The 23,297-nt window shown below is 40.9% G+C and overlaps 1 protein-coding gene across 10 annotated transcripts in view; it reads left to right on the forward strand.

Moving 5' to 3' along the window:
* Ehbp1 (EH domain binding protein 1) overlaps positions 1–23,297 on the forward strand; it is a 271,901-nt gene that overhangs the window by 19,022 nt on the left and 229,582 nt on the right. For all 10 annotated transcript variants that reach the window (XM_057771152.1, XM_057771151.1, XM_057771154.1 and 7 more), the window contains exon 3: positions 16,944–17,001. In XM_057771152.1, coding sequence (XP_057627135.1) covers positions 16,944–17,001 — 58 coding nt within the window. The remainder of the gene's footprint in view (positions 1–16,943; positions 17,002–23,297) is intronic.

Here is a 23,297-nt window from a genome sequence, read left to right on the forward strand (position 1 = left end):
TGTGCTTTCTCTTTATTTTGAAGCATAGGTAAGTTTGTAAATTAGTGAAATTTAATGTGTTTCCCCAAGTAAGAACTACTTTTACAAGGTGTTCTTCCTCATTTCTGTAAGGTGTAGGTTTTGGTAAGCATTCTTTGTTAAGTTGAGAAAGTTTCTCTTTATCCCTGGTTGCCTGAGAGTTGTGATCTTGGACTGATGTTGGATTTTGTCAAACACTTTTTCCGTATGTAATGACACAATTACTACTTCTCTTCTTTAGTTTTGTGGCCTCATATATTATAGAAATGGATGTTTTACTTGTTTTGAGACAGGGTTTTATGTTATAGCCCAGGCTGGCCTGGAATCACTATATTGTCCAGTCTGGCTTCCAACTTAGGCAGTTTTTCTGTCTCAGCCTGCTGAATGCTGAGTTTCTATGTGTGAACTACTATGCCAGGCTCCTCAGTAACTGCTTGTTGAACGTAGTACCTCCCTCATGGACATTGAACACATTCCACTTGGTCATGGTATGTGTGCTTTATTCAGACTTGAACTTTTCAGAAGTTAAAAGCTGCTGTAGAGTATCTGCGTGCCTTCTTCATCCCGTTTCCTTTGCCCGTATGTATGCAACTGTACATTTGCACAGGATCTTACCGTCAGCTAACCTCCAAACTTTGTTCAGACTTGCCAGTGTTTTGATTGATGGCCTTTGTCTGCTCCAGGAGCCAGTCCAGGGTGACCAGGCACAGTAGTTATTGCTGACAGAGTCACTCTTCACTTGTTTCTGATCGTGTTATCGTGACAGATTCACTCAGTGCCACATGGGCACTTTGAATTGTTGTTACGGTACAAAGAGTGGGCTATAGTTTGACGTTCATTCCTATTCCTGATTCTTCCTGAATTTTTAAAAAATAATTTGTGGCATTGTTTAAGAAGGAAAGAAATCAATTATTTTTGTAGAAGGGAATTGACATGTAGAGATGGCTTCAATTTTGAGGCGGCTTTACTGAGTCCAAGCATCAGCATGTTTCTCTGCTAGAGGTCCTGCCATGCTCCTCTTTCGCTAAAATTTTCATTTTAGTCCTAATTTTTTATTTTTAAAACTTTGAGGCAAAATTATGTGGCACAGTACCCTGAAATTCTGATTTTTGCACAGAAACTTTATTGTATTTTAGACTGTGGGAGTTTTGACATGATCTTAAAGAATAATGTGTCTTTTTGGCAAGACATGGATTATTTAAACATACAAAAATGCTTTCTGAAACACTAACTTTTTAGGACTATTAAATATATTAGGAATGGTACTTCTTTGTGACACGCAGGTGCCAGGAATTCCTGGGTCTCAGAGGTTATAATTATTTTCCATTCTGCATAAAATAATTTTGGTTTTTAAATTTTTGTGTCTTCTCCTGTAGTATAACTAACTTTCCTTTTTTTTTCCTTTTAATAAAACAATTCTGAGAAGGCTAGAAAGGAGGAGCAGAAAAGTGTGGTCTAGTAACTGATTGCTGGGGAGGGCTAACATTTAGCGCAGTGGAATCTGCAGTCCTATAGTTGAGTCTTTGTGTTTATTTTCTTTCCTTTGACTGTAAACTTTTCAGAACATGATTTTACTGGTTTGTCTCATGCCCCCTCTGGGGAGTAACAAGCAAATGCTCGTGCATTTCACTGGGTGAGGAGAAAGGCTTTTAAGTCTCTTAGTTCAGCATTTCCTAAAAGAAATCACAAGGGCTTCAACAGTTAACTGTAGGAATAAAGGAGAAAGAATTCTGTTATGTTTTCCCATTTCCTACTGTGTTCCTATTGTATCTAATGGCATGGATACATTAGGCCATATTTGATTGGCATATAAAGCAGTTATTAGACATGAATATGTTGTTTTATACTGAGTTCAAACTTCAAAGTGTAGTTTTCAGCCTAGCAGAAGGGTAGGAGATTATTTGATGAAATAAGTGTCAACTGTAGAAATGGTAGCGTGTTGAAGAAATGCTTGGTAGGTAATTTTGGCATTCTCTTAACAAGAAAGAGGCCCTGCATTTAATGTATTACCCAAACTGGAAGAAAACCACCCATTGCTACCATTGTGCGTGGGTGTGGTGGGGGCTAAAGAGCTCCTGAGATACCACTGAGCTCGCTAACTGTTGCATTCTGGTGATTCCCACTGTCATGTCCTTATGCCCATTGTCATGTGTTCCACAGTACTTCCTGCAGTGTAGGAAAGTAGTAGCAGGAGGGGACCTCCTTGTCTCCTTCTTCTCCCACCCCCATCCCTCAACCTCCGGGTTCCTCTGTGTAGCGCTGGCTGTCCTGGAACTCACTCTGTAGACCAGGCTGACCTCAAACTCAGAGATCCACCTGCCTCTGCCTTCCAAGTGCTAGGATTAAAGGTGTGCACCACCACTGTCTGGCCAAAGCTTACTTCTTGTTTTATTTGTTTATTTTTTGTTTTTTTCAATACAGAGTTTCTCTGTGTAGCCCTGACTGCTCTGGAACTTGATCTGTAGACCATGCTGGCCTCGAACTCACAGAGATCCACCTGCCTGCCTTTTCTTGCCTTATTCTTGATTTTATTGAGTATGATGCTATCTCTCTCTCTCTCTCTCTGTGTTATATTAGTTTTAATCAAATAAACTTACTTAGTTATCTGTGAGGGTTTTTTGTTTTGTTAAATCATGAGTAGGTGATGTGGGATTTCCCTCGATATGTTCTGAATATGTTTTATTACCATTGGTTAATAAAGAAATTGCTTTGGCCTATAGCAGGGCAGAATAGAGCTAGGTGAAACATTCAACTGAATGCTGGGAGAAAGAAGGCAGTCAGGGAGATGCCATGTAGCTGCCGATGGAGAAGGACGCCAGAACCTTTCCAGTAAGCCACAACCTCGTGGTGATACACAGATTCAAATAGAAATGGGTTAATTTAATATTTAAGAGCTAGCTAGAAATATGCCTGAGTCATCGGCCAAACAGTGCTGTAATCAATATAGTTTCTGTCAGATTATTTGGGTCTGGGTAGAACTAGCCATCTCTGTCCACACGTAGGTATCAGATTTTGTTAAATGTATTTTCCTGAATTTTTCTGTCATTCTTTTCTGACTTCCCCTACCCCAACACGCTACATGTGTGTGTGCTACATGTGTGTGAGTGTTTTGCCCACAGGTGTGCAGTGCCCAAGGAGGCCAGAAGAACACACTGGGTCCCCTGGAACTGGAGTTATAGGCAATTGCTAGCAGCCATGTATGTGCTGGGAATCAAACCCAGATTCTCTGGAAGAGCAGCTGGTGCTCCTCGTCACAGAGCCATCTCTCTGGCCCTTCTCTTTCCTTTAACTGAGCATTTCCTCCCTTTACCTTATAAGTTATTCTTCCTTTTTCCATTCTTTGAGTAGTTGCTCTAGAGTTTGCAGCAGATGGTTACAGTTAATCCAAGATCACTTTCGAATAACACATGATAGTGAGAACTTGAGGATAAAGTAACGTGAATTCTTCTCTGCTATTAATTTTGCCATTGCAGTCATTCACATGTACAAGCTTATATACATGCATATACCTACATATATAAATATATAGTCTACAAGGTTCATAAAAGCAGATGTAGCCAAATACATTGTTGTTTTCAGTAAGTTCACTTTTTAAACCAATTAAGAATGAGAGTAAAAATTTCTATTTTGCTTTCACCCCTTTTCTTTTGTAAATTTTATTTTCTCATGTGTGCTGTTTCACTTTCTCTGAAGAACTTCCTTTAACATTCCTTGAAAGTCAGTGGTTCCATCAAAAAAAAAAAAACCTTTCAGATTTTGTTGGAGAAAGCTTTTATATCTCCCTCACTTTATTTTTCCTTCTAAGTGAGGAAAGATGTGCACAGCATCAGTTTCAGTGCAAGGTTGGCTGGTGAGGGAGAATTGTCTGTATTCTGTCAATCATGTTTGAAATAAATGCTGATTGGCCAGGCAGGAAGTATAGGCGGGAAAACCAGACAGGAAGTAGAATGATGCAGTGAGAACAGAATTCTGGGAAGGAGAAAGTTGATTCCGCTCAGTCCTGCGCAGATCACCGAGGAAACAGGATGTGATCTGCCCACTGAAAAAGGTACTGAGCCACATGGTTAACATAGATCAGAACAATGGGTTAATATAAGCTACAAGAGCTAATAAGTAGCCTGACCTAATAGGCCAATCAGCTTTATAACTTACAGAGATTTCTGTGTGATTTTCTTTGGGTCTTGCCAGCTGTGGGGTACCAGGCCGGACAGAAATCCCAACAAGCAGGTCTCCTCATGTTACAGTTGGCTGGATTTGTTCCTTTAAGCTTGGGTAAGGAAGAGCACAAAGACAGAACTGTGGTGGGAGAAGCCCTTCATCTTATGGCTTCTAAGAAGCAGAGTGGAGACAGGCTTGTACACCCAGGTGTAGGTGGAGTTTTCCTGTCCTGACAGCCTGGTCCCAAATGATCACTCAAAGGCTTACTATTACTTATACATGTAAATCTTCTGTCGATAGCTCATTTCTATTAATCTTTGTATTGCTAGGTGACTCATGACTTGTTACCTCATTTCTATACATCCTGCTTTCTTAGAGGTTGGCTGATATCTTTCCTGACTCTGTCATCTTTCTTCCCATCATTCTGTTTTGCTTTCCCACCTAACTTCCTGCCCAGCTACATATTCACAGTGTGTAGAAGGATTATTCCACAGCACCCAGGTTCCCTACTCTTTGTATGTGTGCATGTGCACAGTGTGTGCCTGTGTGTAGAGGCTGCAAGTTGATATCAGTTAAAGTTTTTTCCAAGTTGTAGTATTGGCATTATGATAAAACTTATTCTCTGTTTGACATGCTCACATGGAAGTAAAATGAAGGGATTGACTAGGAACACACACAGAATAAATACTTAGAGACTGTATGGATATACAAGCAGTCTATTGTGTATCAAAGTTAAAAAGAAAGATAATTTAAATGTTCATGACACCCAATCAAAAGCAGAGAAATACCTCAGATCTATTGCTTCTCCACCTTACTATTCAAGGCAGAGGCTCTTACTGAGCCTGGCGCTTGGTGATTTGGCTAGACTGTCTGGCTAACACCAGCCTGTCCCTGCCTCCCCTGTGCTGGGACTACAGGCGTGCACAGACTTGCTTGGCTTTTTTATGTTTTTGCTGTGGATTGAATTCAGGTTCTCAGTCTTGCATGACAAGCACTTTACTGATTGAACCGTGTTAAAATAACCAGGCTAGCGAAGGATAAAACAATTATATTTTATTATAAGGGGAAAACTCATGCCACAGAAATGGAAGATCCAGGCTCTGCTCGATCGTGGCAGGGAAGCTACACAGAGAGCACACCTGGGTGGTGCACAGGTTTTTATCTAGTTTCCGCCTCCTAAAGGTTACTGGCTAACAAGGCTTTCCCCATCAGAACCGTCTTCCTCTCCAGCCCTTTCTTTCACTTTGACTCTGTCTCCTCCCTATGGGACAGTGAAGTTACCATCAGTGACACAGACAGGTTCTTTGCCCCTTACCTCTCTCATGCAGCTCCCTCGCAGACGTATCCAGAGAGTGGTGTAGAGGTTTTCCGGTTCCTGTTGGTCTTTTTGACAGTCAGGGCTAACCGTTGTACGTCTGCTCCTCAATGTGACACTCAAACCCGTCTCCTTCAAGCATCCAGATAAGGAAAATAATGAAGTCATGATTCTGCCTCACATGATGTGACTACCCTGTGTACTACTGAAAATGCATGAATTCTTTCCTCAAAATCTAAACAGTTAACAGCATTATGCAAAAGTCCAAACCTCCCACCTCCCCTGAGAATCAAGAGAAATCTTCTATGTTAGCCATATAAAATAAAGAAAAAACAGTGCTGCACTGCAAGCCTTTATACTGTGGTCCGACAGGCCCAAGCGGTCACTCTTCCAAAGGCAGGACTAGAACATCGGAATGATGGATGGGGTGGAAACAATACTGAGCCCTAGCAGGGAAACGTCCAGATCCTGTAGCTTCATGGCTAGTGTATGGGGGCATGATACAGGCATGATACTAGCAGGCTTAGGTGGTCCAGCCCCTGTTATTTCCTTACTGTAGCCCACGTGACCTTTCTTTTGGGCTGGCTCTGCTTGCCACCCGTGGCTTTTCTTGGTCTTGTGTCTTCGGCAAGTTTCATGTATTACTTCCTCAGGCTATGTTATTCTTCAGGGAATTCACCATTGCCTGGCCTCTTAGGCTCTCCGCTTACACCATGATCCCTAAGGTTTGCAATTTCCATGTCCCTAAAGCCAGCACAGCACCAGGTGGAGAACACAGGGTCTGTGCTAACGCTCACTGTCCTGAGTGCCTGGGCAGTGGGATGTGATGAGGTGAATCTAGGAAACCAGTGTCTTATGAGGCCCTGTGTGAGCAGAATGCCAGTGCTTTGCTCCTCTCAAGGGAAGCTCTGTCAGCTGTGTTTCAGCAATAATACTCTGAACTTGCCATGGGTGTGGCGCAGCCGATTCCCTCTGGGCCCTCCAGTGTCCTGGTCTTGTTTGGAATAGTTTTTATTTAACTCTCTCACACAAGTGACATCTGGGGACCTTTTATTCTCTGATATATTAGAGGTCAGTCATATTTTTACCTTCCATATTTAAATTTTTTTAACTTTTGAAAAAAAACTATTTCATTGTACTTCTGAAAGATTTTCATATCATCTTCCAACTCTTTATTTTATGCTTTCTTAATTTAAAAAACCAAAAACCACATAATTTTTGGAATGTTCTTCATTAAACATTCCTCTTATATTTTTATTTTTATTGCTGTATGTGTGTGAGTGTGTGCACAGGTGTGTACAGGTGCATGATTCCCTGTGTGCATATGTGGAGAGCAGAGGTCAATGTTGGATGTCTTCTCGTATTGCTTCCCGCCTTATTTTTTGAGACAAGCTTTCACTGAATGTAGAGTTCCTATTGGCTAAGTTGATGGGCCAGCACGTGCTCAAGACCCTCCTGTCTCTACCTCCTCGTGTCGGGATGACAGGCCTGGGGTTCTGGGGATCCAAACTCAAGTTCTTTTTTTTTTTTTTTTAATATTTATTTATTTATTATGTATACAATATTCTGTCTGTGTGTATGCCTGAAGGCCAGAAGAGGGCGCCAGACCTCTTTACAGATGGTTGTGAGCCACCATGTGGTTGCTGGGAATTGAACTCAGGACCTTTGGAAGAGCAGGCAATGCTCTTAACCACTGAGCCATCTCTCCAGCCCCCAAACTCAAGTTCTTTGCTTGTGTGGTAAGCACCGTACCTACGGCACCATTGCCACGACTCCTTCTCTTTCGCTTTTCATGCCTGTAATGTTGTTTTACGTCTCTTTCTGATATAATATTGTCTCAGTTTCATCAAGTTCCTGTTTTCATTCTTTTTCTCTGTCTTTTATTTTTTTAAAGTAGCATCTTGCCCTTTATATTAGGTTTTTCTCAGGTGACCTTGGCTGTTCACACTGAAGACGGAGACAGTATGGAACGTGGCATGGAGTACCGATTGCCCACCCCCTTTTCGGAGGATGCTGTCGTCCTTCTTGTTTCCCTCCTTTCTCACTTCTCTCTCTTTCTATTCCCCACTCTTGCTCTCCTCACACACTGTATCATTTAAAAGTATAAATGATTTATATATATATATTGTATATGTATGTCTAAATGGGTGTTTTGTGTGTGTGCATATGTGGACACCCTTGCTTGTTCTTCCTCTTCTTTTGTCTCTGTCTACCTAATTTTTCTAATATAAAAATATTTGAGTCAAGAAGCACAATAATGAGTCATTGGTGTATATGTATGAAGTCTTCCAAATTATACTCCTGCTTTCATTATTGTTTTATTGTACTGCCCATAGTGATTCCTCTAATTTAGCATTTTACATATTCTCTATTTCCTGTGCTTGTTGGAGTAAGTCTCCAACACAATATTAGTATTCTCATATGTTACCTGAATGTATTTCTACATTGGTCCCATGGGGCTCTTATTTCACAAGTGAGAAGCCTTTTGGGGGCTTAGATGGTACAAGCAGAAGGTGAATTGGTATTTAAATCCAGATCTTTCTGTCTTCCTGTGACTGTTTTTTATCTTATTTCCTCATTTTCTTCTCAGTAGATGCTTTCTGAATACCTTCCCTCCCCCTCTCCCGCAAGGGAATCTCTTGATTGAACCTTAAAGTCAGGATCAAGATAAAAGCATCAGTGACAGAGTAGATTGGGGTAGATTATATGATTACGGTGGAGGGTGTGGTTAGATTGATGTTTCTTTGTTTCTACTTGCATCTGTTTAGGGGATCAGGCACGTACCCCCAGAATACTGATTTTTGTTTTACTGGCAAGTGGTGTTCATTCCAACAGCACCAGGAAATGAACAGTGAGGAATAAGCTAAGTTAAAGGAAGTGCTCACGTGGCTCTTACAGTAACAACAAAGAAGTATTGTTTGGGAGATTTGTATTTCATTCATACACAAGCAATGACACACTCTTTGTGGGTTGTCTATTTATATTAAAAAAACTAAGTGTTTTGTGATACTGAATAGTGTGCTTTATGATGGCTTGTCAAAACGAGGTTTGGCTCACATATACCAAACTGAATTTCTTCAGTGTGAGTACTCCTAAGTCTTAAATACTGGCATGTAAGTTCTAAAAAACTGTCAGCCAGAGATCATATATTTTATCAGTGCAATATTTTTAGCCACAAATAGTCACTCTAGAATACTCTAGAAATCAGATGCTGCAACTGGCGGTGGCCCACACCTTTAACCCCAGCACTCGGGAGCAGTGGCAGACGGATCTCTGTGAGTTCGAGGTCAGCCTGGTCTACAAAGTGAGTTCCAGGACCGTCAGGACTGTTTTACGGAGAAACCCTGTCTCGAAAAACCAAAAAAAAGTTATTATTTTTACTGTGGCAAAGATCTTTTATACTTTTGATATTGGGTCTGTTATTCATTTGTGCAGAGTGGATGTATATGCCTATATGCTTGTTTTTGTATCTGTATATTTGTATTTGTACACATTTCACCTAGCTCGTTATAATTAACTAGTTGTGCAGTGTAGTGCAGTCGGAGGCAGACGTACTGAAGGATAAAAACTACTACTGGAGAAATAGAAGGGTATTTCTGTGATAAAGTGATTTTCTTCCTTTTGTTTAGTGTTCATAGCACCCTGCATGAAATGTTCCGATGTGGCTGAGGGCTCTTTCCACAGAATAAGCCTGTCGTATGCTGAAGTGCCTGTGCACATCCAGTTTGTTAGGAATCATTTTAAGTGGTCCCTGGTCTCTAAGAGGAATCTGCACTTACCATGTTCTAAAGGTTTCTTAGTTTTCTTGTTTCTTATTTTCATAATTTAGGTTTCTTATTACTAAATAACTCAGAGGCTTAAATATAAATTTGAGTTCTTTTATCCCTGGAAACATTGATTTCATATTAGTGAAAAAGATTATGTTCCATTTGGTCTCAGTGCTTTGAAATGTAAGCTCCTACAAGATAACAGCTATTAAATTGCTGGAGAGGGGGTGTAGGATGGAGACATGCTTTACTGAGCATGTTTTCTAAAATGTTGGGAGGTTTTGATAGTACATATATAGGGGTGTGTGTGTGTGTGTGTCCAGAGATACAAATAGCCTAGCCTAATGAAAACTTACTTTAAAAAAAGCTTTCTGTTTTTAAGTGCGTGCATGCGCATGTGTCTGTGTGTGTGTGCGTGCGTGCACATGAGTGCAGGTGCCCATGTTGGCTAGAGGCTTTGGATTCCCTGCAGATGGAGTAACAGAGCATTGTGAGGCATCTGACATGGGTGCTGGGAAGTAAACTGAGGGTCCACTGGAGCCATCTCTGCAGTTTACTGTTTATTAGCTTCTCAGAGTAGAGAGGTCACCTGAGGTCAGCTGGCTCCCTGTGTGACCTGAGAGCCATACACCATTTACCTTGCTGTTTTGCTCTTTGCTAAGTGATGCGAGAGCCAAATAGGATCTGTTTCAGACATTTCCTGCTCACTGTGCTCCATAGGCAACACCAGGTACTCGTGGAGCCATCTCAGTGCCAAGATAATGGTGGCGGAGTTGAAGCTGTTGGCACCAGAGGCTTCTCGTGATTTTACAGGGTTAGCACTATGTGTTAGACAGGAAGTGTGAATCTGTGGCAGTCAAGGTATTCCTGCCACTTCTATGATATTGGTAATTGTGCTGGCTAGTCTTATGTCAGCTTGACACAAGAGAGAGTAAAAATGCCTCTGCAAGATCCAGCTTTAGAGTAATTTATGGGACAGTGCCCAGTTCATTGTGAGTGGTGCCATCCTGGGGTTCTATAAGAAAGCAGGCTGAACAAGCCAGTAAACAGCACCCCTCCATGGCCTCTGCATCAGCTCCTGCCTCTAGGTTCCTGCCCTGACTTCCTTCAGTGTGGGACTGCAATGTAGAAATTTAAGTCAAATAAACCCTTTCCTCTCCAACTTACGTTTCGGTCATGGTGTTTTGTCTCAGCAATGGAGCCCTAGCTAAGATAGTAATGTTAGTTAGCTAACTCAGGATTGTTAGAGAACTACAAATCTTCATCCTGCCCTGTGTTTCTTGTTTCTCTTTTAAACCATCAGTCATTTAACCATTTGGTGCCATCTGATGTTATGGTGGTGCCGTCTAATGTTATGAGTCACTGAGCCGTAGTATTTGGAACCAGCTTCGGTTTTTGTGTAGTCTCTTTATAGTTGATGCGTTAGGTAATAGCCTCAGTGAAACCGAGAAGTGTCTCTAAGGTCTCTCCATGCCAGACCTAGGAAAAGCCAGTTTTTCCTGCCTCCCAGTCTAGCGTTCATTCCTGTGTATTGTACCATCTTTGAAGGGTCTTTGATCAATGTGCATCTCTTAGATTGAACCAGTTCCTTATATTTTCTTCCTCTAAAGATACTGACTCTGAAAAAGTGAGAATTCTAATTGACATGGAGGAGAGTGGGTGATCCGAAAGTCTCTCTGATGTTATTTGGGCCCACCCCGCCTTTTGGAACCCTATAGGAAGGGATAAGAGTGACTTCAGAAGAAAGTGGGAGGATGGTGGGGCCAGGTAGGGTGTGTGTAAAAGCTTTTCTTAGACGTTGGGAATATTGTGTTAACTGAAGACTGGATTGCTACCCTTCTTCCTATACTTCTGTTGACCTAGAAAACAAACTTCAGTCTGAAGACTCTTAAAATCAATTCTCCTCTCCTGATTCTAAACTTAAAAATGTTGTTGTTCACTGTATGCATATATTAAATAAAAAATAAATTATTTTATGCTGGGAATATACCACTCCCAGTATAAAATAATATAAACCCATAGTAGAAGGTATAGGGAAAGTATTGCTTTTTTGCCTTCTCTAATAATTTAATATAAAAATGCTTTATTAGCTAATTCCCATCCTCTTCTCAACTAGCTCCATTTCTGCTTTTATGCTGGAGTGTGTGTGTGTGTGTGTGTGTGTGTGTGTGTTATCCACTGAGATTCACTAGGTTTATTTACAGGTGCATGGGTTCTTAGAAAGACTGCTCCACTAAAGAACATGTCTCTGCCTTCCTCAGCAAATGCTGGCAGGATGTATAGCACCCAGGAAGGTAGAGCGTCATCCCCACCCTCACCCCATCCCCACAGATATTGACTGGCCCGATGGTGTGCAAGTAATCACAGCCGCTGAGAATTCGAGAGTGCCGGCCATACCATGTCCTGAACTCAGCGTTCCATACCTCTTCCCCAGTTTCCTCTGGCTCTTAGATTCTTTCCACTCTTCTCAGCTGTTCCCAAGCCTAGGAGGGCTAGTAAAGTTGTCCCCTTTGTGGCTGGGCATCGAACACGCATTTGTTCTCAGTCCTTTGACCAGTAATGTGCATTCATTGTAGAAGAAATAGAAAACTCACATTATCAGTATCAATATTTGGTACCTCATTGGGAGATACTTGCTTTTGGTGTCTCTTTTATTAGACAGCATAGAAAACAGCTAACACCTGCATTAACACAAATCCTAAGCATTGTCACAGGCTTATGATCTTAGAAAATATTTCTAATTTCTGTATAATTTCCTAAGTAGACATACTGTAATGAGTCATTCACCTGTTGTTGGGCTTTACATTAAAAGTGCCATTATAAATTACAGATTTTACAAATTCTGAATCAAATAATCTCTGCTGTTGGGCATGTTCTTTTTAGTGTGTGCTTCCTGAGATGTTTATGAACACACTCCTTTCTGCTGAAGACCCCTTTTCTCAGTGTTTCCCCAACTCTGTGCCTTCTACTGATAGCTACTTTAGTCACCTCACAGTGCTTTGTCAATTTAGTGGGCAGTCAGAGCTGGTTTCTTGCACCATTGTGACTCTGTAGCTCCGTCTAGTATTAGGAGTGTAGTGGGCACCCAGTTAAACATTTGTTGAATGCTTTTAAAGCTTTTAGAACAGTGGTTCTCAACCTGTGGGTCACGGCCCATTTGCGAGCCAAAGCCCCTTTCACAGGGTCACCTAAGACCACCAGAAAACACAGATATTTACGTTACAATTCCTCACAGTAGCAAAATTACAGTTATGAAGTAGCAACAAAAATAATTTCATTGTGTGAGTCACTTCTGCATGAGGAACTGTATTCTGGGGTCCACATCATTAGGAAGGTTGAGAACCACTGCTTTAAAATGTTATGTGACTGATTTTCATGTGAGAGTTTTGGATTTTTTTTTAAAGATTTGTTTATTTTTGATTATTATTGCTGTCGGCATGTTCCTCTCCTCACCAGAGGTGGACATTGGATCCCATTATAGATGGTTCTTAGCCACCATGTAGGTGCTGGGAATTGAACTCAGGTCCTATGGAAGAGCAGCCAGTGCTCTTAGCCGCTAAGCCACTTCATCAGCCCAAGTTTTAGATTGTTAAAAATACCTTTTAAAGTTTACATCCTACATACAACACACATGGACATAGAAGAATAGAGGAATTTATTTATTTATTTATTTTGTTGGTTTTTTTTGGTTTTTTTTTTTCGAGACAGGGTTTCTCTGTGGTTTTGGAGCCTGTCCTGGAACTAGCTCTTGTAGACAGTCTGGTTTCGAACTCACAGAGATCCGCCTGCCTCTGCCTCCCGAGTGCTGGGATTAAAGGCGTGCGCCACCACTGCCCGTAGAGGAATTTAAGTTTAAATTAGGATTGATTTTTTTCAGCTTACCTTTGTATCTAGCAGTGGGAGAGAGGGCAGGTTTTAGGTTGGAGCTACCTGGTTTGTAATCTGGAGTTTGTAGCCCTCTCTTCCTTTCTCCACTGCTTCCTTTATTCCTCCTTGAGACCCCCTTTCCTCTCCAGAGTTTAGGGTCAGAACCACTGTTTGACACAGCCTGCTATCTTCAAATTCAAGTCATTCATTCTCATGGTCTTTGAGACTAAGTCAGAGGGAAGGTGATAAATATTTATTTCTTGTTTTTTATGTTTTGAGGCAAGGTGTTACTCTGCAGCCCAGGCTGGCTTAGAACTTCCAATCTAGTCTGTTCTAACCTCAAAAGCTGATTTTCTCCAACAATCCCACCCATCGAAAGGCTTCAGGTTTCCAGGGAAACCCTTCAGACAGATTTTATAGGAAGTACAACTGCGCACATTTTCTGTGTGTGTCTCAAGGTTGGTATTTTAATGCCTGTAAGGTCTCTCCCTCCTCTGTTCTTAGGAGACAGACTACCCTGTTATACTTGACTAACCACAACCATTGGATTCTCCCTGGAGCCTGAGCTTTATCAGGTTTTCTTAGCTTTTTTGATAGAAAGTTTTATAAATACAGGCCTTCTGATAGTTGGAGAAAACGCTAACACTGTCCCTTTTCTCTTGGAGGATCATTAGTAAATATTTAATGGCTCTTTCTGAGCACAGTATGAATACTTAAAATATTAATTACAGCAGCCATTTGCTGTTTGTTGGTACGCTTCTATGAGAATAACTTACTTTTGAGCATTCTGTGTGATAATGTAAAGCCAGACTCATTTCTGCTTAGGTATGTTTTCCATGTGTGTATGTCAGTGGTGCTGGGGATCAAACCTAGTGTCTTCTTGCACATGCTAGTAAGCACTCTGCCACTGACACCCACATCCCTTAGTGAAGACAATTGCAGTATTGATAGCATTGGAATTGAAAAAGTTTAGCCATCTATGTGGGTATTTTTATATGTCACTTATGTTATGTTTACTTTCTTGGAGCAGGGCATACAGGTTAAGAGGACTGCCCCTCCTGCTTTTCCATGTTAAAAAGCTTCACTTTCCTGAAGCATTAAAATGGATTGAGGGTGGGAGTGTTCTCAGAGTCCAGCTAGGAGAAAGTGAAATTCAAACAGCAGCGCGAGACACTGTGAGGAGGGACCCTTTTGTCACGATCACTAGTGGTTTAAGCATGTTCCACATTAGCCAGTTCACTGCCATCACTGCACTGTTGAAATCACCCGTGGAATTTTTAAAATTCTACACACTAGACCCACTACTAAATTAGATTCTCCAGGGCTAGGATATAAGAATCAGTATTCTAAAAAGGCTTTCCAGGAGGTTTTAGTTGTAGCCAAGATAAGCATGCCTGTGAAGTTCAGATACCCTTCAGAGAAGGTGGCTTTAGTTAGAGCTCATCAATTATAATTAATCAACCAAGTATTATTGGAGGCAACCTAGGTTCATTCTTCCCAGTAGCCGACATTCATTGGGCCTTAGAACCTGTACCAGATTTTCATTAGTTGCTACTGATACAGAGATAAAGTTGATCTCACACACACACATGCAAAGTGTGTAAAGAGAGACATGGCTCGGGTATTTACTGAGATCTTAGTAGGACCTTTAACTCTGCCTGAGGTTTGCTGTGTGTGTGTGTTGACATTGTATGTGTGAATGGAGGTGCTAAGATGAAATAAGGAATAGTCAGAATTTCACAAAGAAGGCTACTGAATAAGTTTTATCAGGTAGGAAAAGGGGAGGTAGAGGCAGGGCTTCCCTGTTAAGAACTAAGGGATGTGCATTCAGGGCTTGATTGGAGAGAAGATGTTTATGGATTACTTAGAGTTATCCTAGAAGGTAAGCCAGTGCCGTGGCATGCTGCTGTTAACCACTGTTGATACCTTGCCATTGTTGTCTTGCACGACTAGAGGTCACATGGTCAGGTCTCAGTAGGCCATCTTAAAGACTACAGCTGCTGGAGGGAGGCTGGGGGAGAGAGAGGACAGAGAGAGGAGAGTTTTGTTTTTAATTTTAGGTTATTTTTGTTCTGTTGGTACAAAGCCTCAGGTTAATGCTGTTTTATAGAAATTGTCATCGCTGTTACCTGGTCACTGCTCCCACATCTCACTCTGGGAAGATTCATCACAATTGAATTACATCATTTTGCTTATTATTGCCATCAGGAACTTTGAATAAGTTCTTATTCAAAAGTTTTCATTTTGACACCTTCAAGGTATTTTTGTGTGTCTTTGTGTGTGTATTAACTTCCGCCCTGTAAAAAGAACACCCATTAGCATTTACCTTACTTCTTTTGCTTCTGTACGTCTTCCCTCTTTACATTGTGAATGCTTCATATTTGTATGTAATCATTTTATTACACATATATGTGTATATGTATGTATGTGTGTGTTGTGTATGTGTGTGCTTGTATCACGTGTGGAAGTCAGGACAGTTTGTGGGAGTCAGTTCTCTGCTTCTGCTATGTGGATTTGGGGTATTGAACTCAGGTGGTCAGGCCTGGCAGCAGCTGCCCTTTGCTGCTGTGCCATCTGCTGGACCTAAACGGTGCTTACGTGTTGCTTTACCTGGACGTAAACTCTAGGAAGTCTTGACTCCACTGTCTCCAGGACTGTTGTTACTAATGAGAAGTTTAATTACTCCACCAGTTTAGTACTCATTTGCCAGTGACTTTGTTACTTGATTTTTCTGTATCCCTGCTTCTCTGTAATGTATGTAGTTGAAGTCATTTTTACTTCTATTGTTTATTGTGTATCTAACTTTCCTTTTCAGTACTGAAGTTTAAACCCAGGTCTTCGCACATGCTAGGCAACGCTCTGGGCTCTTTTCACTTTTGCTTCTTAGCTGGAGGATCTCTGGTCAGGGCTACACTTGAGCTTCTAATCCTCTGGTTGCAGTCTCCAGGGAGCACCTAGGACTGTAGGCTGTGTCACTAAGCCTGGCATGGGAAATGTTTTAATTAAGTTTTTTAATAAGTGAAAATGTAAGTAAAATAATGGATAGTAATAATCTTATTATTTTCCAGAAACATGCAGGAGAACTTAGTTGTACTAGCTAAAGATGTATTTCCTTTGGCAGAAGATAGATCTATGAGCGCGGAAGGTCTCAGTTATAGTCTCGACTCTGGCAGTTCTCAAGGCTGCTTACGACCTTATACAGGTCAAGTTTGTACTGTACGTGTTTTTCAACACAGCATTGTTTCTGTGAGGGTAATTAGATGATTCTGAAAATGTCTGAAAGCTGGAAGCATTGTGTGTACGGTACAGACAAGTTATGGAAGTGCCCTTTTAATGCTTATTTTCTCTAAATTAGTTCTAAGTATTGTATTCTACTTGGTTTGTCGCAATGAATTAACTTGGTGTACTTTTTAAGAAAAGTCTATAGAGGAAATATTAGTTACTTCAATTAGCTCATATCTGAATATATCTACTGTATTTCGATATAGACCTCTGAAGTTTAACTGCTTTGTGTAATCTTTTATCGTCTTGCGTGTGTGTGCATGTGTGCATGTAGCTAGCTGGAGGTCAGTTTCTGATTTCTCTGTCACTCCCCATCTTAGTTCCTTAGACAGGGTTCTCAGTGAACCTGCAGCCAGCATTTTGACCTGGCCCTGGGTCAGGATCCTCCTGCCTCTGTGCCCTCTGGGTGCTAGGGGTGTGAAATCAGGTCCGTGTGCCTGAGTGGAAAACATTTCATCTATGGAGCCACCCCCAGCCCACTTATGTCCCTTTAAAGGTGCTAAAACTAAATTTGATTTATTTTTTAAATTTAACAGGCAGCCAGATAAATTGGTGGTAGTCTGGACGAGAAGAAGTCGGAGGAAGTCTTCCAAGGTGAGTCCACTCTGAACAGTTGTCACGTGCAAATCTGTGCCAGGCTTAGTTTGTTCGGATGTTGAGGGGAGGACTCAGCATTGCAGTGTCTAGTTGTCTGAGTCCATTGCTGGGTCTCAGGAGAGCAAGGGTTGACTTTTTTCTCTTCATACGGATAGAGACTAGACAGAATTCTAAAATGTCCAGTTCTGGGGCTGGAGAGATGACTCAGAGGTTAAGAGCATTGCCTGCTCTTCCAAAGGTCCTGAGTTCAATTCCCAGCAACCACATGGTGGCTCACAACCATCTGTAATGGGGTCTGGTGCCCTCTTCTGGCCTGCAGGCATACACACAGACAGAATACTGTATACATAAAAAATAAATATAAAAAAAAATAAAATAAAATGTCCAGTTCTGTAACTACTTTTAAACTTCCTGTTTTGTAGAGAAATACATTTTTTTGTGAGCATACGACTGTAAACATAGTTACTGGAAGTTGGTTTTTCCGTATAGATAGATCTGTATTAAGAAAAGTTTGTTAGTTGTTGGTAATTGAAATTTAAAAAATTATTAAAGGCATCTTCCAAGGTGCGTTTTGTTCGTTTTTGCTACATTGTCTCACTTTGTGTCTTCGCTGGTTTAGAACTTGTGATCTTCCCTTTTGTGCCTCCTGAGTGCTGGGATTACAGGTGTGTGCCACCACATCTGGCCTCTTTATTTTTATTAAGCTAAAACTTATGTATCTATAATTAACCAAACCTTAGTTATTCAGTTCAGTGAGTGTCTTGGTCGCTGTTGTGTTGCTGTGAAGAGACACCACAACCATGGCAACTATTATAAAAGAAAGCATTTAATTGGGACTTGCTCACAATTTCAGAGGTTTAGTCTATTATCATGGTGGGGAGCATGGTGTCATAGGTAGACATGGTGCTGGAGAAGCAGCTAAGAGTTCTACATTGGCTTCATAGGCAGCAGGAAGAGAGACACTGGGCCAGGCTTTGGGATATTGAAACCTCAAAGCCCAACCCCAGTAACCCCAGTGACACACTTCCTCCAACAAGGCCATACCTTCTAATCCTTTTCAAGTTTTGCTATTCCCTGATGATTAAGCATTCAAATATATGAATCATTCTTATTCAAATCACCACAGTGATATATATATTATAATTTGTAAGCATACATGTTTATAATACACATATTATAAATACAATATATATATACATACTTGTATAAATAATACTCCTATCAAAATGTAGATTGCTATCAACATAAATTTTTTTGTTTCTTTTCCAGGCAGTTCCCAACCCTCAGAGACTAGCATTATCTTGATTTTCTGTCAGTAAAGACTAATTTTACCTATTTTTGAATTTCATATAAAAATGCTAAAATAGTATTTTTATAGCACTGTATATTTTTAATAGTACTATATATAGTTTTTATATAATATACTATTTTATGTGTGCTTTCCTTTGCTCAGCATCATGTTTTTGAAATGTGTTCATGCTCTTGTTTTATTTTATTTTTTTGTAGTTTACGGTTTTATTGCTAGATAGTATACCATCATGTGAATATACTGCAAGTTGATTAATTTACTCAGCCCCCGATTATGTATTTTTTCACCCTTGTCAGTGTTAACAGCTAGAATCATTATTGCTCAAGTGTTTTCTGTTTCTCTTGGCTGTGGAAATGCAGCTCTGGGTGATAGGACAGGGACCTTTTAACTTAAGAACTTGCCAAAAGTAAGAGTGATATTACAAAATATAATAAATTAGATTGTAAGTTAGTTCAGAAAATACTCATTTTGATACTGAATATACTTTGTTATTTAATGTCTTATTTGAAATTAAGTAGTATTTATGAAGGAAAGATTCTTTCTCATGATATCAGTTATTGTTTGAATCTAGGTAATGAACTACAGATTAATTTTCTCAGAAACCAGTATATTTTATAAAAAATTACTTTTTATTCTATTTATTTCTTAGTTTTAATGTTCTTCAAGACCTCCTTTATACACAGCTCTGTATTTAGGAGTTTCATATATTTGGATTTAACCAACTATGAACTGAAAATATTTGGGGAAAATTGTGAGTGAGCCGGGTGTGGTGGGGCTATCTGTAATCTCAGTACCTGGGAGGTGGACACTGGAGGATCAGATGTTCAAGGTCAGTCTGGGCTTTGTGAAACCTGTCTCCAAAAATTGTCAGTCTCGGACATATCAAAACTTCCCCTTATTATTCCCTAACAATATGGGATAGCAAGTAGTTCTTACACTGCCTCTCATTGCAGTGGGCATTTGTAAATGTCTTGATGATTTAAAATACATGGGAACAAGTGCACAGGTCATACGCACACACTGCATCGTCTGTGTAAAGAACTGAGCATCAGTGGAATCCGGCTTTCAGATGCTACTGTACTTTAGAATTCCTTCTTTTTCTTGGAATATTAGAGGTATATAACAGTTTATGAGAACTGACAGAGTTAAGCTTATAACAAATATATATGTGTGTGTGTATGTATATATATTATATGTATATATGTCCTGTGCATTTATGGAAATGTTTTATAAATTATACATAATAGCTAAATAAGGAAGTTTAAAACTGACACTCAGATATTCTACTGACAGTTAAATTAGACAGTAAATAATTAGGCACATTTGCCTTTTTAATTTAAAGTTTAATTCCTAGTTAATTGCTCATTTTCTGTTGGTACATGTATATTTTATAGCTAACTATTTAAAGAGCTCATTGCAGATTCATTTTGATTAAAATAATTAGTATGGGCAATTAACACAATATGAAGCTTTCCTCCTTTCTCAAGTAATGACGTTTATATCACAGACTTTGTCAAGCTGTAATTGATTTGTAAAGGCATACATAAATCAGTTTTCAGTATATGTGACCGTAGCAGCTGGGCAGTTGTGATAAACCAGAACATGGCATTTTATGTTTTGCTGTTGAAACTTCTGCTTTCTAACTAGAATTTGAACTTTGCAGAGAGGTGTAAGAATACCAAAGGGAAACCTGTCACCATCACCTTCTGTAGCCTTGCTTCCTGAAGATGGAGTTTTTCACATGTGTACCCTTCCTGTCAGGAGGATACACTGGGGAGCTTTACCTGAGGGAGGTTTTGTCAGCACAGTCAAATTGCTTAATAGGTGACATATGAAACACAGTAGATACACTTTTAAAATTTGTAAAATATAAGTTTAAGAAAATATAAAATTGGAAATTTCAGTGAAACTTTTTGCTGCGGGTGTGTGCATGTTTGTAGGTGTGTGGTTGCATGTATGTGCACCTATATAAGGAGGCCACCTTATATACTGAGGCAGGGTCTCTTGAATCCAGAGCTTGCTGACTGGGCTAGCCTAGCTAGCTGGCCTGCTCCAGGGATCTCCTTCAAGTTCTGGGATTCCAGGCAGGTGCCACATCCATTGAGCGTTTCCATAGGTCCTGGCTTGCTGAGCTCTCAGGTCCACACCCTTGCATGGATGTACCTTACCTACTTAGCCTTCCACTAGCCGTCACAGGAACAATTTGGTTATATATATAGAAAGTACCAATCTTTTAGCTAAGTGCGGCGTGAAATAGTTGGAAAGCAGTCAGTGTATTTTATAGAGTTAGTACCTGTTCAAGTTTTATTTCTGTTACTATACTAAAATATCCTGGCAAAATGCATCTTAAGGGAGGAAAGGTTTGTTTTAGCTTGCAATTCAAAGTTACAGTTCATCATAGGGGGAAATCAAGACATAAGTACACACAGCCAGTCACAACACATGCAGAGTCTAGAACAGAGAGAAATGGCTGAACCTACTCTGCTTTACTTGCTTGCTTGTTGCTTACCAAGTTTCTCCGTTGCACAGTTCAGGGCCAAGCCTAGGGAATGTGCTGCCCACAGTGTGCTGGGTCAGTGAACAGCTGAGAGAAATCCTCTACAGACATGCTTTCAGGTCAGCCTAATCAAGATACTTCCTTAATTGAGACTATTCCCATTCTAAGCTGTGGCAAGTTCATATTTAGTACTGCCATCAGAGTATCCTCAATTAAGTAGTGTTACATTTTTCCCAGGCCTGCCTTTGACAGATATCAAATGGTATTAATATATATGATCCAAAAAGTAAGAAAGAAAAACTGTATACAGAGATCTGAGTAATGTGTCCTAGTCACATAGCTGTATTAGGATGCTGGCAAATGATGATAATTGTAGTTATCATTTGTAGGGTAAAGCTTGCTAACTATGCGAAGGCTGTGACGACTTCTACACGTGTCTCTGTGCAATCTCTTTCTAGGGAAATTCTTTTCTATAATCTGCTAATTCTGCATGAAAACTGACCAGGGTTCTTAGATATTTACCAATGATGTGTTGTTTCTCTTTGTCTCTCTTTCTGTTTCCCTCCCTCCCTCCCTCCCTCCCTCCCTCCCTCCCTCCCTCCCTCCCTCCCTCCCTCCCTCCCTCCCTCCCTCCCTCCTTCCTTCCTTCCCTCTTTCTCTCTCTGGTTTTTCAAGACAGGGTTTTTCTGTGTAACAGCCCTAGCTGACCTGACCTCAGACTGGCCTTGAACTCACACAGAGATCCACCTGCCTGTACCTTCCAAGTGCTGGAATAAAAGACGGGCACCACCACTGCCCAGCCTATCTGTATCTCATAACTTACAGTTTTGATGGCTATCTATCTGTCTGTCTAATCACCAAAATTATCATTAGGTACCTGTATTAAACTTTTCATTCTTTGCCCTGTGAGCCTCCCCCAGCTCTGGGTTACAGCTGCAACAAGCACACCTGCCAGTTTTAAATGGGTTCTGGAGTATAAATGCAGGTCCTGTGCCGTGAGACCCCGCCCCCTTGTAGTCTGTCTTTGTATCTGTACTCATGTACTGTTATTATGAGAAAGTGGCCTTTGCTTCTGGAAAACAAACAGCAACAAAACGCCCAGCTGTCTCCTTGTGTCTGAGGCCAGTCCTCTTAGCTTTTCTCCTTGGTTTCTGCATCATCATGGTTCCCCTCTTAACTGGTTATTTCCCATTAGCATAAGTGCATTTTTTGTCTTTACAGATTCTCTTCAGATGTTATTTTCTCAGCTGTGGGCAACTTGTTTCTTTCCTTCAAAGTGATTGTGTTCTCATGTGAAGTACCTTCAGTTTCTCTCTTCCCTTTCTCTCTGAGCTCATTCCAATCTGACTTTCCCCCTGGACTGCAGCGTTGAAGCTGCTTGTTTTGGCGTTAGCAGCTTCCTTTGTTGAATCCGGTGGTCTTTCCCCGGCTTTACACTGTCACCTGCCACCAGCTGTGGGCCCTTCTCTTTACAGCGTGACTCGGGCACCTCATGCTCCTGGGTTTTCTTTGCTCTCCTGACACACCTTTGCCTCTTTTGTTTCCTTTCCTTGTCTTGTTCATGTTGTACCCAAGGTCTCAGTGCAGACTACCCTCCCAAGCCGCCAGGGCCCGATGCATGCAGGAAAGCGGTCCGTCACTGGACTACATCCCAACCCAGATTTCTTACTCTTTATCTGTTCTCACTCTCCTAGGATCATATCCATTCTAAAGATTTAAGTAATATCTGTATGCTAATAATTCCCAAGTTGTAACAATTCTTGATTGAGCTTCCTGTTTGAAGACCTGAACTAGTGTATCTAATAGGCGACTGAGATTTGATGTGTATAAAACTGAGCTGAGCTTGGCCTTGCCTCATATACATTAGCAGCAGTTTCTTTCTTCTAGTTCCTCAAGAACAAAACAGCTTTACCTCACTGAGCTCTAGCTACGTTCGTTCTCTCCTACATAAAACAGCAGATCTTGGTCCCGACCTGTAAGCTGAAATAGAGTACCAGAATGTGGCCACTCTGCCATCTTTTGACCACCCCTGGTCAAGTCCCTCAGCTCTCCTCGTTATTGCAGCGACCTCCTACTTGTTCTTTCCTCTGTTGCGAAGCCTGCTGTAGACTCATTGGCTAACAAAGTCAACTTAAACACAGCTTAGATCAGCGTTCCTCTGTTTTAAACCTTCCAATGAGAATCTTTTGAGAGGCCTACTAGGGCCTTCCCAGGCTGGGCCTCCACTGGCGGGCAGCACTCCCTGGCCACTCTGCTCCGGACATGTTACCTTGTTATAAACTTGATGTGCATCGGTGCCAGGCGTTGTCCCACCCTCAGAAGGCTTTTTCCTGTACTCGTAGATCTCATTTCTTCATCCTTCCCTCATGTCACTGCTTCCACGAAGCCGCCTCTGACTGCCCTGGGGAAAGCTATGTTCTTCTGACCCCTGTATCCGTGTTCTCTGTTCTATTTCTTCCCCTGACATTTGTGCTCCACGTAACATAC

Source organism: Chionomys nivalis, chromosome 6, assembly GCF_950005125.1.
Source record: "Chionomys nivalis chromosome 6, mChiNiv1.1, whole genome shotgun sequence".
Classification (NCBI taxonomy): Eukaryota; Metazoa; Chordata; class Mammalia; order Rodentia; family Cricetidae; genus Chionomys; species Chionomys nivalis.